The sequence below is a fragment of the Accipiter gentilis genome, chromosome 24 (assembly GCF_929443795.1).
Source record: "Accipiter gentilis chromosome 24, bAccGen1.1, whole genome shotgun sequence".
In the NCBI taxonomy this organism is placed as follows: domain Eukaryota; kingdom Metazoa; phylum Chordata; class Aves; order Accipitriformes; family Accipitridae; genus Astur; species Astur gentilis.
The window spans coordinates 8,150,192-8,163,743 of NC_064903.1; the positions used below are offsets into that span (position 1 = coordinate 8,150,192).

The window sequence follows — 13,552 nt, forward strand, 5'->3', positions numbered from 1 at the left end:
AGCCTACTTATGATTTTGTTAGAGATTTATCCTGGTTATAAGATTTGACAAAATTGTCTCATCAACCGTCACCAAAATGTTAGTAATAATGATGTGGAACGTCTCATATTTGGGGAATCTGAGCACCTGTTTAGGATTCTGATCTTGATTTCTTGCTTGCTGTAGTTGTTGCGTTCTGTGTCTTCTATGTTGTCAGGAAATATTGCACCCAAAGCATCAATATTTGTTACAGGCTATTGTTGTTATGGTCTGGGTTTGTTCTTGGTGCAGAGGTTGAGTGAAAACTCTGGTTTTCATTGAAAATGTTTTTTAATGTCTTTTATGGAAGTAGGCAGGTGAAATAAACTGTGAATTCTGAACTTGGAACACAAACCCATGCGTCTTCCCAGAACAAAAGGTTGCTCAGGTATTTCCAGCTGGATGGATGAAGGGGCATGGCTGGGTGAAGGTGAATGACTAGGGAAGAATGACAGTTCAAGCTGAGAAACAAAAAGCTTAGAGTGGGAAGCTACAATTCAGATTACTTTTCCATAGTGGGTTGTGTCTAAGCCCAAGCAAAGGTATTGGAAGGGGCCTTTAAGTAGTGAAGCTCTTCATGCGTCTCTTCTCTCTGCACATGGGGAAGCAGAACTTCATATGTTCTTGTAAATGAATGGAAATACATCAAAGATGCTCACTGCCATCCACAACTTTTTTTTTTTTCTTCTTTCATCCGATGCAGTCCGTACATTTCCCACTTTATGTGGTCCAGGAGAGGTAACGCTTTGTTACCTGACCTCATTCCTTATTCTGAACCACATTAAGCAGGTGAGTACCTTGATTGCACTGCAAATCAAAGCATGTTGTGACTTGCTGGTCAAATCCACAGCAGTGCAGCACTTTAAATGGAACTGCTGTATAATCTGTGTGTTAAAAATGCAGGTTCTCAGAAGTGAGCGAAGCCAAAGTTTAGCAGCTTCACCTGACTTGAGGGGCAGATTATTGACTGTGGAAAATGTGAGATGCTATTATTATTCTTATTGTGCTAGGAGAGATTTTAAAATAAGCTATTTCAACAGCTGTTTATTTTTTAGAGGCAGTTAAAAGAAGAAAGATCTAGAGGCAGATTATTTAAATAGGATTATTAACTGTCAATTCTTTGACTGATCTATAAACCAAGTTAGTCACTAAACAAGAATGAAAATGGCTGAGGTGTGGAGTATTTAATAGATATAATTTTGTATGATGTAGAAATGAAAAGGCAGCAAGAAGGGATTGATTGACATAAATAACCTAAATGGAAAAGGTTTTTTGGTACCTGAAACTCTTGTTCCAGCCTTTCTTCTATCTGCCTCAGAATAGTTCTGTTAAAAAAACCATAGCTTCTCTCTCTAAGCATTCTTACTTTTCATTTGTGGGTTCAAAACCCCTGGTTACTTAACCTGTTTTGTAGTCAGCCATATTTTACAGAAATCTGATGAAAAGCTGACAAATCCGAGATCACATATGTATCAATACTGGCAATGCTGCCTTGTTCAAAGTTCACCCTAGCCTACTTTGTTAAGCTAATACTTCATTACATTTTTTCCCATTATACTATTCTGGCTGCAAATTAGTTTTGATTCACAGGTATTTTTCCAACACAGAAGGGTGAGGTTGATTGCTTTAAAATTAGAAGCTTTCCGCATTGCTCAGGAATATGTTTCTGTGGCATTGAGGTAAGTTTTTCCAAGTTACACAATAAGTTCTTTGTAGCAACTGCAGCAATGTATGGGAAAGGGTCGAAGTCCTAGGGCTGTGTTGTGTTTCCATAGCGTTTAAATTACATGCAGCAGACTTCCCTAATGATGTCATCGGCACCGTTGAGAGCTAACAAAGCAGGAGAAGATGTTGCTGGCTGGCTCCTAGCGAGTGCGTTGTTCCTGCTGTGCTAAATACCTATGTCATTGGTGACGTGGGCAAATGGAGTAAAGTGACAGTCACTGAGAAGCAATGGAGGGGTGATGTGCCCCCCAAAGGTGCAGCATTTTACTAGTTGTGCGTGTGGGATGAAATAATTTCATTGGACTTTGTGAGCTATGGAAGTATGTTTTATTCATACAGGAGTAAATAAAAGTGACTTTTCTGACACAGCTAGATGTACAACTTGGGATATAACTACATTAAACTAGAGCTGTGTTTTAAAGACAGGAGGCGTTTACTCAGTTTGGATCCTGATTCATACATATTTCAAAGAGGAGGAATATATATCTGTTTTAGTAGAGTATTTCATTGGTAAAGGGAGTTTTACCCAAAGATGAGTGACCTGATCTGTACTTGTATGAAAGGAAATCAGAATAGAGCCTCATATTATGTTTTGGGGTTGGTTTTTTCCCCATTTTGACAGGACAATTTATTACATAGGCATTCTTAATGGTATGATCCCTTATAAAAATAACTGTCTCCTTACTTTACATTGTTTATAAAACAAGAACTTTGGCTGTGAGAAGTACTACATATTGTGGTAGAATAATAACTGCGAATACGTACATTGCATGTAAAATGCTAGAAGAATCAACATCACTTTTTACTTGCTATTTATTTAATAGTTTCAGAGCATGACTTGCTACTAAAGCCCAAATTCTGCAAAGCACTCTAGCATGGATCAGTATGGGCTGAGGCTTGTACTGACCATGTGTGGCCTGTTGAAAGGTAGACTACAGGTCTAGTCCTGTTGTTGACTGGCCACAGTGGAAATTGGATTTGGCCCCTTTTAAGAGATGTTTAAGCAAGATGGAACAAAATCTTTCAGAAAAATGTTATTTTTTTGGTAGTCAATCATGTCATGCAAATTCAAGCAATACAGCTTGGGGGTTAAAATGGCATGGGCTGTTGTGACAAAGTGTAACGTTGCAATCTGGAGTCCAACCACCCTTGGATGGGGGAAAAGTTGGGTGTTACCACTCACTCCTGGGAATCCAGGTCTGGTAACCAGGTTGGTATGGCTTTGGGGCTGTCATCAGCCTAACACCTCGAGGAGATGTGTTTGGCTTAGAGTCGCTGGGTGTGAAGGTCTTCACTTACTCCTGGGTAATGCACCCCCAGTTGGTGTTCCCTGAAGGATCTCATGGCATCAGTCCGAAGTTCCAAGCAAATGCATCTCCCCTAAAGCCAAGTTTGATAAGTCACTTCTGAGAGTCTTTGAAATCCAGACGAAGAGTAGCTGCTCAATGCAGCGTTCTGGCATCTGTGCCAACAGGCACCCTGCTCTACAGTACGTTTTGCTTTACTTTCAGACAGAAGCTCCCTACTGCAATACATCAAGAGAAATATTGGTGCAGCTTCAGTTTAGGGACTCTCGTGAGTGAGCTGCTGCCAGTCGTTGCCCAGATATGATCTCTGGTGTCTCTCATAGTATGTTTAATTAATTTAGTTCAGTGGGTTTCCTGCAGCACAGGTGGCCTTATGACTGCATGCCACTGATTTGGCCCAATAGTTTCAGTTCACATGTAGCGACAGTCTCATTTGCAACTTCACCAAAGTCACTGGAATTGACTGGAATTGGGTGGGTATGTAATTTGGTAATGCTGGTTTATATCTTGTTCCATCCTTTTTCTTATGGATTTCTCCTCTGAAGGCAGCGGCTCAAAAATGAGACGATAAGAGACGTACTGCCATGACTCATTCACTTTTAGAGGATGCCACTCCTTTAGAAAGACAGTTTGTATCCCTGGAAAGCTAGTGACATAGCAGGGGGAGCTGGGATGGAGCAGTGGGAAGCCTCGACTCCTCTGTGGAGACTTCAGGTAAGCCAGAACCTGTTCCCCCCCCTGCTTCACCTCCTCTGCCCTGGCCAGCAGTGCCGAAACCTGGCTTGGGTGCAGTGGGGTGAACCAGGGGGTTGGCACGTCCAGCCCCGCGCTGGGGCTGTGCTGTGCGTACCAGAGTCTGAGCCAGCCTTGAGCTCTGCTGCTGCGGGAGGGTGGCAGCGCCTGTGCCCGGCTGAGATCAGTGGCTTGGCTCCCTGCAGGCACGCTGCAGGCTGCTGCCGTCTCGCAGGCGCAGAGCCTTGACATTTATATACTCTCCCCTAGTGTTTCCCTGGCTGTGCTGATGTAGCCAAGGCCGTTGCATAATAACCTGGTCTTCAAAATGAATTTCTCATAGCTTTTACCATGGGAAAGAGGTTGAGCCAGCAATGCCGGTGGTGTCCAGAGTCAGAGTTGCTGGAACGTCTGGGGTTTTTTGCCTTGGACAGGCAGCTTGTCAGTCTTCTCACTGTGCTTGATAACGGGAATTTCGGAAGCGTGCGCGCACACTTTTGTGTTGACCGGGCAGATAAAGCCAACAATTTTCCAGACAGAACTGATAGTTTTGCTAGACTTTTGCATTTGTTTTTATTAACAGCATGGGTCTGTAACCACAGTATTGCAATCGAAGACTTTTTTCTTTCAGGGAGTGACTTAAACAACAACAGACTTTATGCAATTTTCCAAAGAGATGCGAAATAACAAGAAGGATTTCAGTGCTAAGTGGCGCTTTGGGCTTTCTTTCAGATCTTGGGAACAGCTCTGTCAGTCAGGAACAAATCTACTAAAGCCAGTGGAATTAGTTTGGTCTAAATAAGATTATAATTGGGCCTTTTTGTTTCTGCATTGCTCAAAAATAAATCTCAGTAAATAGCTTGGGGTCAAGTCTCCTCCTGGCTATGCCTGAACTGTGCTGAAGTTGGGGGAAATTGCCCCAAATTCACACTGTCTGATAGTCTACAGTGAAAAATGCTTGAATAAATATGTGTTTCCTAGGTAGCCCTTTCAGAACTTGACTTGTAATTGATAGCTGTTTCTTACTAAAAATAGTATTTTATTGGCTTCTTTGAGTTCCTCGATGTCACTGCAGACATTTCTTCCACTGAACTTTCACAAAGTGGGAGAATTCACAGGCGGACCATAGCTAACTTGGTTCACGTTCAAAGCTGTGGGGATGTGAGTTGGCACCAGACTGGGTGCCACCACGTGTCATCTGTTGTACAGTATTACTGGTGTAACGCAGTGCCTGTGGCGTAATGGCTTTTCGGTTAGAACCGACTGACGTCCGCCTGACTCTGAGAGAAGGCAGAGCAAACTTGCATCTCCCTGCAAAACACAGTGTAGGCATTTCCACAGTCATTCACAGAATGTTCTTAATTTATGTTTACATTGATGGTGGACCCAAGATAGAGAGCTACATTTTGAGCTAGACATAAAGTTGTCCGGAGTTCAGCAAGTATATGATTAAGGTTTTGGTTCTGTGTGTTGTGGAACTGTAATTCAGATGCGCTGCTCTGGTCCAGATTGGGATCTGAACGCTCTCAAAGCTTGGGGATATTTGGTGGATTTTTTTTGTTTTTAAACCCATGCCATTTTCTAGCTCTTATAAACCGTGTTCGTTTTGGACTCAGTCTGTTAATGTACAGCCTAATAGCAGAATAGCTGCTGCTATCAACATGTAATCATAAATATTTGTATTAATAGCCCAAGCCTGACATTCTGACTTTAATTAATCTGATTATGTTTAATAATAAATTGTAGTAACAATTTAGACGTATTTTTTAACTGGTGAAGCTGCCAATCTGTTTTGCAAAATGGCATTCAGTGGGCTAGGGATTTACCTTGCTTGAAGGCAATGTTAATCCCTGGCTAAAAAGATGACTATCTTTGTATTTCTGGGATCATCAAACTAATCTTTTTTATTTATTTTTTTTCGTAGTGCAGTGAAGTATACCATTATTGGTTTGGAAGAAATTGATTTATGGGAAATGATTCATCTACCACTTGAAAAATAGTTCTGAGGTAGGTCTTAATTCATTTTGGCTTTCTGAAGTCTTTGAATTGATCAGTTAACAACTATGCTTAAAGCACAAAAATTATAGCCAAACTGATGAACCTGTGACCATTTATTGTAGCAGAAGTAGTGAAGTGCCTGTGTGTCTAAAGCTGGCAGACTAATTTTGTCTAGCTAGGAAGGGCTGAAAATAGGAAGCTGGTTTCCATTCTGGTTTCCCTGAAGAGTGTGTGTGTTTTGGCTCCAAAGAAGACAAGGAGTAGACATTGAGCTTTTGTCTTGTTTTTAGGAGATGTCCCACTTTGCTCTTACCTGGTACCTTGTTAAACTTGCCCACGGATGTTTCCCGGGACATGAAAGGGATGTAAATTCGCCTCCTAGCACCGCCTTTCTGTAGAAGCTTGTCCAGCAGCTTTTCTGCTCTTGTGAGACAAGACTTTGTGAGACGTGCAGGTCCATGCAGGACTTTTGGATGTTTAACTTTGACCAATATGAAACGAAGGTTTCGCATTCACTGCCTTTGCTCAACCATCACTGATGCAACCTGCCTCCACAGAACAAGCCCGACGTAAACTTTTCTTAAAGGATTGAGGAAAAAAGTTGGTCTCTGGCAATGAAATGCTGATTTTATTTTAGGCATCTCAATGTATGAGTGGGGAAAGTAATCTGATTAGCACATTTGCTAGAGAAATGAACCAATGGGAAAGTGAAAATATTAATAAAAGACAGAGTTGATTTATACTCAAACTGGCCTTTAAATTTGCAGTATATGCTGTAAGGACATGCTTATATAACCTCTATTTCTATTCATAAAGGTTTATGTGGGTCTATATTGAATTATGCATTTAAAATTAATCCACTGAGGCAGCCCACTGAGATGCCACTTCTCATTTAGTAACTGCATTAAGGACTTTGTGCTTCATTTAGAAACTGTGAGAAGCTTGCTTTGTGCTGTGGAGAGGAACTGGCCTGCCAGATTCAGACGGGCTATTATAGGGGGTTTAAAACAACCATCTCTCTGTCTTTCTCTGAGTTACCAGTAAAACTCTATTCTTGACTCGTGTGACCCGACTCATGCAGCTTGGCTGAACCTGACAAACCCAACTGACTTGTGTCAGATTCTTAGAAGAGATTAATGAAGATTTTCTTCAGGGGTTGGGAACAGCTGATTCTGCCTTTGCAAGGCTGTGGGGACCCAGAATGAACAGACGCACACATTAGTTTTTTATACCAGCAGCTGTAATTCAAGTTTATTAAGTGCCTTGTTTGTGTAGTTTTCCGGTTCCTCAGGCATTGCAAGAGGGTCAAGAGCTCTTCTAGATGTTTACATGCATTTTGTTCTAAGAAATCTTAGGCTCTTATCTCTTCTTATCTGCATTCTCCAAATTGCAATTCTGCTTTTAAAATGGCTGCAAAATGGTATTGTGAGGCTCTGTGTCATGTCTGAATTAAACTTCTTTAGCTTAAAAATAAAAGCATACCAGTTCTGCATATTCACATTGTGATGTAAAATACAAATCGAGATATCTGCATGGCCTATCTCATTCATCATGAAAAATCACTTGTTTTGGGAATGACTGCCTTTATTGACTCTGGGCAAACCTGTTGTCTTCCTATTCTGCTTTTGGTTGTTATTGTTTTTATTATTAAGTTAGTGCTTTGTGGCCTTAGAATAAAAAAACCTACTAAAGGCGTAGCAAGCCTTTCAGTCTGTATTTCTCATTCTGTGAACTGTGGTCATACTGCCAAAGTATTCAAGTGTCTCCTGACTATTTAAGAAGTTAATTTTGTGAATGCTGAAACTGAAGAAGTTTGCTCTCATACAGAGTTGTGTACCTTCTCTTCCATATTTCACAATGCATCTGTCCCCCCATCCCTTGTGCCGTCCACTCCACGTTGCAGCTAGTCCAGAGGAACCGGGAAGTTCACCGCCTCGTGTGTGTGTGTGTGTGACCAGCCACCTGGTTCAAAACTTACCAGAGATGATGGACAGGCAGTAGCATATTGTGAGTGAAGCTTCCATAGAAAACCAGGCTAAAAGTATAAACAGTTGTAAGAAGAACATTCTCTCATTTTCCATTCTGTCTCCATTTACAGTCAGCAAACAGAACAACTTGTTCGGATGGTTTCTTTATTTTTGCGTGAGAGAATTAGTATGTGTGATTTACTAGAGGGAAGCTAAGTTGAAGAAAAGGATTTTTATGTAAGTACAGAAAGTGCTTAGTCCCCTGATCATTTTTATCTGCTAAGGGATTAAATTCCATGGTCTAGATTCAGCCGCTATAAAAATTTTGGCTCTTGCGTCTATGACTGTGCTGTATTAGATGAGAGTTTCACTGCTGCAGGGTGTCATGCAGCCAGTCCCAGAGAGGACTTTGACTATCAGGGTAGACACTTTAAATGAGATTCAGTAGGTAAGGTAAATAACATATATATGTGTGTGTGTATATATATATATATATATAAAAAATGACCTTATTTTAAAATAGTCTTGCCTTTACCAGATCTGTAACAAAATGAAGGTTGATATCCTCAAAGTTATTTAGGTGTCTCATTAATGCAATGGAGAACTGGATGTCTGAGTATTTGGGATCTGAATTTAAATTAGAAAACAATGAACAACTTGAGGAAAGTACTATCAGTGATTAAAATAGATCAGGAACATCTTTCTGTAAGTCTCACCATTTTAAGGACCCCTTATAGGTTTATTTGTGTTTAGATTAAGGGCAAATAAGAGCATAAAATTAAATGTTCATTTTAATATGTGAAAAGCAACTGGTTGCATAACTGTCGAGTTATGAAACCTATATTTTTGTCGTCTGCATCCTGAACATCTGTGGCCTATATTTAATTGCAGTTTTCATCTTCAATTTGAAGAAACAATGTTTACCCTGAAGACAAAAGTGATCTGTGTAGTGAAATCAGCTAAATAGCGTCGTCGATTCTCACTTGCTAACAGAAAAGGCATTTTTATACATGTTCTAACTTAGAAATTGTATTCATTTGATAGTTTAAGTATAGTTAAGAATACGCTGATGTTCTGAGCAATATGAAGAATGGAAGTATTAAGACATAGAGGGATTGTAACTCAAGAGGAACAGGTGCATAAGGATAGAAATGTGGGGCCATATTGCGGTATCAATTTTTAAGCAGAAATCCATACTGATTCCAGCAGGGAGTCATTCTGATGAAATATTGATGAAGTGATATGATATGATATGGCCCATGGGCAGGAAATAACGAAATGTGGAAAGTAAAGCAAGCCAGTACAAGTAGGGTAGAGACTATGAAATGCAGAACCAAAGGGAATGAGCAAACTCAGAAGTAATATTCCTGAAAAATCTGGAGAACAATGTAGAAAGAAGGTTATATGGAGAGTGGCAATGTGACAATCTCATCACCTTTCACACAGCAGTGCATATTGCCAGATAGCTCCAGCCCAGATTTGCAGCTGCAATCTGTATTTTGCAGTTGGTCCATATAATGGACCAGATGAGATTTTTGTTTCAGTCAACCTCCCTTTTTTGACTTGTAATTCAAATCCAAATGCTAATCTGCATTTGTGACTCAGAAATCTCTAAGTGGCATCCTTATCATAGAGGAAAAAGACAGAGCCTTCATGTAGAAATAGAAAGGTGAGGTTTGAAGGATATTCATTACAGTCTTAAAATGCTGGTAGTCAAAACCTTCTGAAATGTTTGCATTCAGTTTGCTTCCACTTCACTGTAGCTGTTAAATTTAAGGTCTCAATAGGTTGCTTAGCCCATGTCTGAGTTAGTTAGAAATCAAGATGTCTGCAAGTGTACACTGATGAAAACAAGGCAAGTTATGCAGTTTTATTTTTAGAACAAATTCTGTAATTTGAAGTGCATCTTAGACGGGATTCCCAGGTACAATTTTGATGAGATATCTCATGGTAAAACTACAGTTTGCTCCAAATACAATAAGATTTATTTCCACAGAGATAAGGAATTCTAAACCTCCATTTCTGCTTACACATCTTGCGAAATAGATAGGTGGTCTGTCTGTCTTTAGGATAGGCTGTTCAATAATGAAGGCTTGTTCATAGCCATGGTATTAAACTGACTCATCAACTAGGTATCCCAGTTAACTGAACTGAAGGTGGAAATATTTCCATCTACTATTAAAACATAGCTTCTACTAGTTTTCTGCCAGAGACATGCTAAGTATTTTATTTTGAGAGTTTTCTAACACATCACCATTCATTTCCCCACGTTGGATGGGTAGATTAAAAAGAACGCAAAGAAGGAACCCTCAAAAGATACGCCAATAATACATACATGTTTATGCAGCCAGTAGTTCCCTTATTTGATGAGAATGCTCTAAGAATTAAATTTCATAATTTTCTGAAATAACGAGGACATTTAAAGAGCATCTGTGGATTAGTCTGAGTAAGTTCGTTCTGTAAATTGCTTGAAAAGAAAACAGACTCTTCCTAGGTATTGCAACAAATTGTTCCCAGCACTTCAGCTTAATACACTAAATGAAAATTCAGAGGAAGCAACACAATATTGGATGAACCTGTTTCAGAACATTGGCTCAGGCCACAAAGCAAGTAATTAACAAGCTGAATGAAGCATTTAAGCCCACGCCTTATCATTTATGTAACTAACCTTTGAGTTTTGGATGCACTGGTATGCTGCAGTGAAGCCTACACAGTGTTTCTTTTATGTGTGTGTATTGAGCAAATGGGAAATGCATACCCTGCCATTTGTTTTTCACATTTTCAGCACTTATCAGAGTTCTCTGGCTGAGTGATCTTACATTGCAAAAATGTACGCCTCTTGGTCCTTTTTTTCTGTAGTGCAGTATAAATCTAGACAAGTCTCAGCCTTGTTATGAGTGTGTGGGGATGTATTCTACTTTTAAGGGTGCTTTTGAGCTTGCTTAAAGCATCATTAATAACACTAGAAAAGAATTAATTGAATGCCACTTTTCACCGAAGAAGTGAGCAACAAAAAGAGTGGCAGGAGATTCTGCAAACTCCTTGTTTATGGAGGCAGCCTTCACAAACAGCTTTGAAAACAAAACAGGAATGCTGTGAACTGGTGAGGTCTGAAAAGACGTAGTTTCCATCCTCGTAATATATCTGGTTTTCCCATCCTGAGAAATGTTGGGCATGTTAGGAATACTGAGACTGCTGGTGACAACGTTAGCTTCCTATAGAGCAACTGAGATTTAAGCGGAGTGCAACATCACCTCTGCACTCAGGGAATGAGTCATTTTGCTTATTAATTCTCTCACTTTCGTCTCTCCCTCCTGTTCTTTTCCCCATCACTTTATAACCAGACTTATTTGGAACTCTTGTAAGACAAACACAATTTCTCCTTGGCAAGAGGGAAATAAAATAGCATACTTAACATGGTTATATAACACACTGCTACGCATGCCTAAAATGAGGTCATTTTGATTAATATATTTATCTGGTGTGCAGCTGTAACAGGAGGTGTAATTGTGATTGAAAGAACATCATTGTATTTAGTCTTTTTGCGATAGTGTCTGGTTTTGTAACTAGTATCCCCAAACTTGATGGGAGTTATTTGTTAGTTAATGTCATAATTTGTGCCCTTGGGCTATGATCCTAGCCCTCTAAACCTTGGAAAGTCTTTATAGTGTTGAAACAAAACCTCCTTTCTCTCTTCTTTCCTCTGTCAGAAGTTAGGTAAGAATTCTGCAATAATTATATTTATTAGAAGTAATCCAGTAACATTTATGTAGAAGCAGGAAAGAGAACAAAGGCAAACTGTGGAATTCCTTGAAGTTGGAGGTGTTACTGGATGATGGAGAACGTAAGAAGACAAGAGATGAGCGAGAAAGCCAGTTACAGTGGGCCGGGAGAAAAAGCTGAGCAGCATGCTGCAAATGGCTCTAGTATCATCTATTGGAATGAGAGAACCGGTAGGATCTGCTTTTGGAATACAAGCAGATGTATTTTTCTTTTGGGATGTTGAACTGCCATTCTTCAAAGTTCTGACGCATCCGGTTCTATTTCGGTTTGATGACTCCTAACTAGACACGTTAGGCGGCTGCTGCTCAGAAGCCAGCATTTAAAAACACTGTGTTTTTCTGTTCTATTCTTTCTGGCAAAAAGCTCGTTATTCAAGTGCTTGCTCTAACCTTTAGTTACCCTGGTTGCATAACTGGAAAGCAGCATCCCACCATGCACTTCTGTGACCCAGTTGTGCCTTTCCAGTAGTGACTTTATGAGTTACGAAAGGTGTGTCTGCCAAATTGCTACAGAAACATTTACTCTACTGACCCTGATTTCCTAAATATTATATAGTCATCATTCACTAAGGAGTAAAAAACAAAGTAAAAGCATGTGAAAAAACTTAATTCCGCTATGTTGAAAATCCTTGTGTATGCTTTTTAGCCTCGATAGTGCTTGGGCTTCTCATTGATAAAAAATACTTGTAGCATCCACTTTTAAATCATTAATGCTTCAGTAATCTTTCAAAATGAATTTTAGATGGTACATTCAGTACTAATAGTCACAGTACAAATCATTGACTCATCCAAGGAAGAGCCTGAATAACAATTGCTTTGTTGAACTAACTTACAGTCTAAATTGTGATGTTCAGCATTCACGTTTTCTAGACTGTCTGCAGACTTGCTAAAATTCTTCCACATTATTGTGTCATCTATTACCATGTATTCTACTCATGATAAAACCTCCATGTGGATGAGATTGAATTTCTAATATGTCACATAGAGAAAACTATTACTAGCACCACTCTTACAAAATCTTTCTGGAGCTCACAGAAAACACAAAAAAGGCATGTGCTTGGTTTTCTCTTCCATCACATAATACAGCATAAGTCAGTTATATAAATAAAGTCACTTACATAAATAGCTTAATTCTCCTCTCATTTATGGCATTATAAATCAAGAGCAGATCTACTGAAACAAAAGATGTTACACTGGCATAAAACCCGTCTTGACAGCATGTGCAGGCTTTCATTATATAGATTCTTTCAGCCAGTATTTTTTCTGCTTTAACAACTTGAAAGCCATCCTATCATAAGATGTAAATTGTTCAGTATACGGCAGCTGAAGGCTAGTCTTCGTAGCAAATCTTGCTCTTTATGTCAATGCTCTGTTTTTCAGGTAGCCTCCGTATATTAATTTTTGGTATCAATATACGATTTATCTGGTTAGTTAAAAACGTAACATTTCTGGTAAAGAAGGCCTGATGACATTACTGTTTACTAGTAAGCACCACTTAATCTGTTCTTCCGTTGTGTAGTTTTTGGAGAACTTGGTATTAGTGACTGCTGATAAAAATCTGTTAGAAAATTAGAACTACATTCTAGCCCTGCAATAGCTTAGTAATGCCGTTTCTGTTCTTTCTTCATCTGCACATGTGGCCAAGAGGATGGTAGATCACATAACCTTACATTGTTACTTACTGATTGTGAGTAGTAGGGAGTAAAAACCAGCCAATCTATGACTGCTGCAGCAGAGGCTAAATCACCGTTCAATTAAGAAGTCAGCTACACCTGTTGAAGATAAACCTGTTGCAATACCTTTCAGTCAGTCATACAGAGAACCACAGCACGTGAAGAGATGTTCCAGGATTTTGTGGCACCTCATTCACCAAATAAAAAGCACGTTACAGCTGAATGGCAACTTTTTCAAAGCTGCGGCAGGTTAACAGCCAGGAGCTATCGTGTGACGTACCCTTCCCTTTACTTGGTATGGCCCACAGTCCTGATCCAAGTCCCAGTGAAGTCAGCGCAGGTTCCTGTGG

At 39.7% G+C, this 13,552-nt stretch overlaps 1 protein-coding gene across 13 annotated transcripts in view; it reads left to right on the top strand.

The window, feature by feature from the left end:
• The window catches only part of KIAA1210 (KIAA1210 ortholog), a 90,826-nt gene that overhangs the window by 61,736 nt on the left and 15,538 nt on the right, over nucleotides 1-13,552 (top strand). For 9 of the 13 annotated variants that reach the window (XR_007509527.1, XM_049828224.1, XM_049828218.1 and 6 more), the window contains 2 exons: nucleotides 5,707-5,789; nucleotides 6,071-7,486. Coding sequence is in view for 11 of the 13 variants with exons in the window: in XM_049828224.1 (XP_049684181.1) it covers nucleotides 5,707-5,745 (39 nt within the window). In the remaining 2 variants the exon portion in view is untranslated. Of the gene's footprint in view, nucleotides 1-721; nucleotides 5,791-6,070; nucleotides 7,487-13,552 lie in introns of those variants that run through there. The other 4 variants (XR_007509529.1, XM_049828216.1, XM_049828214.1 and 1 more) reach the window with 3 other exon arrangements.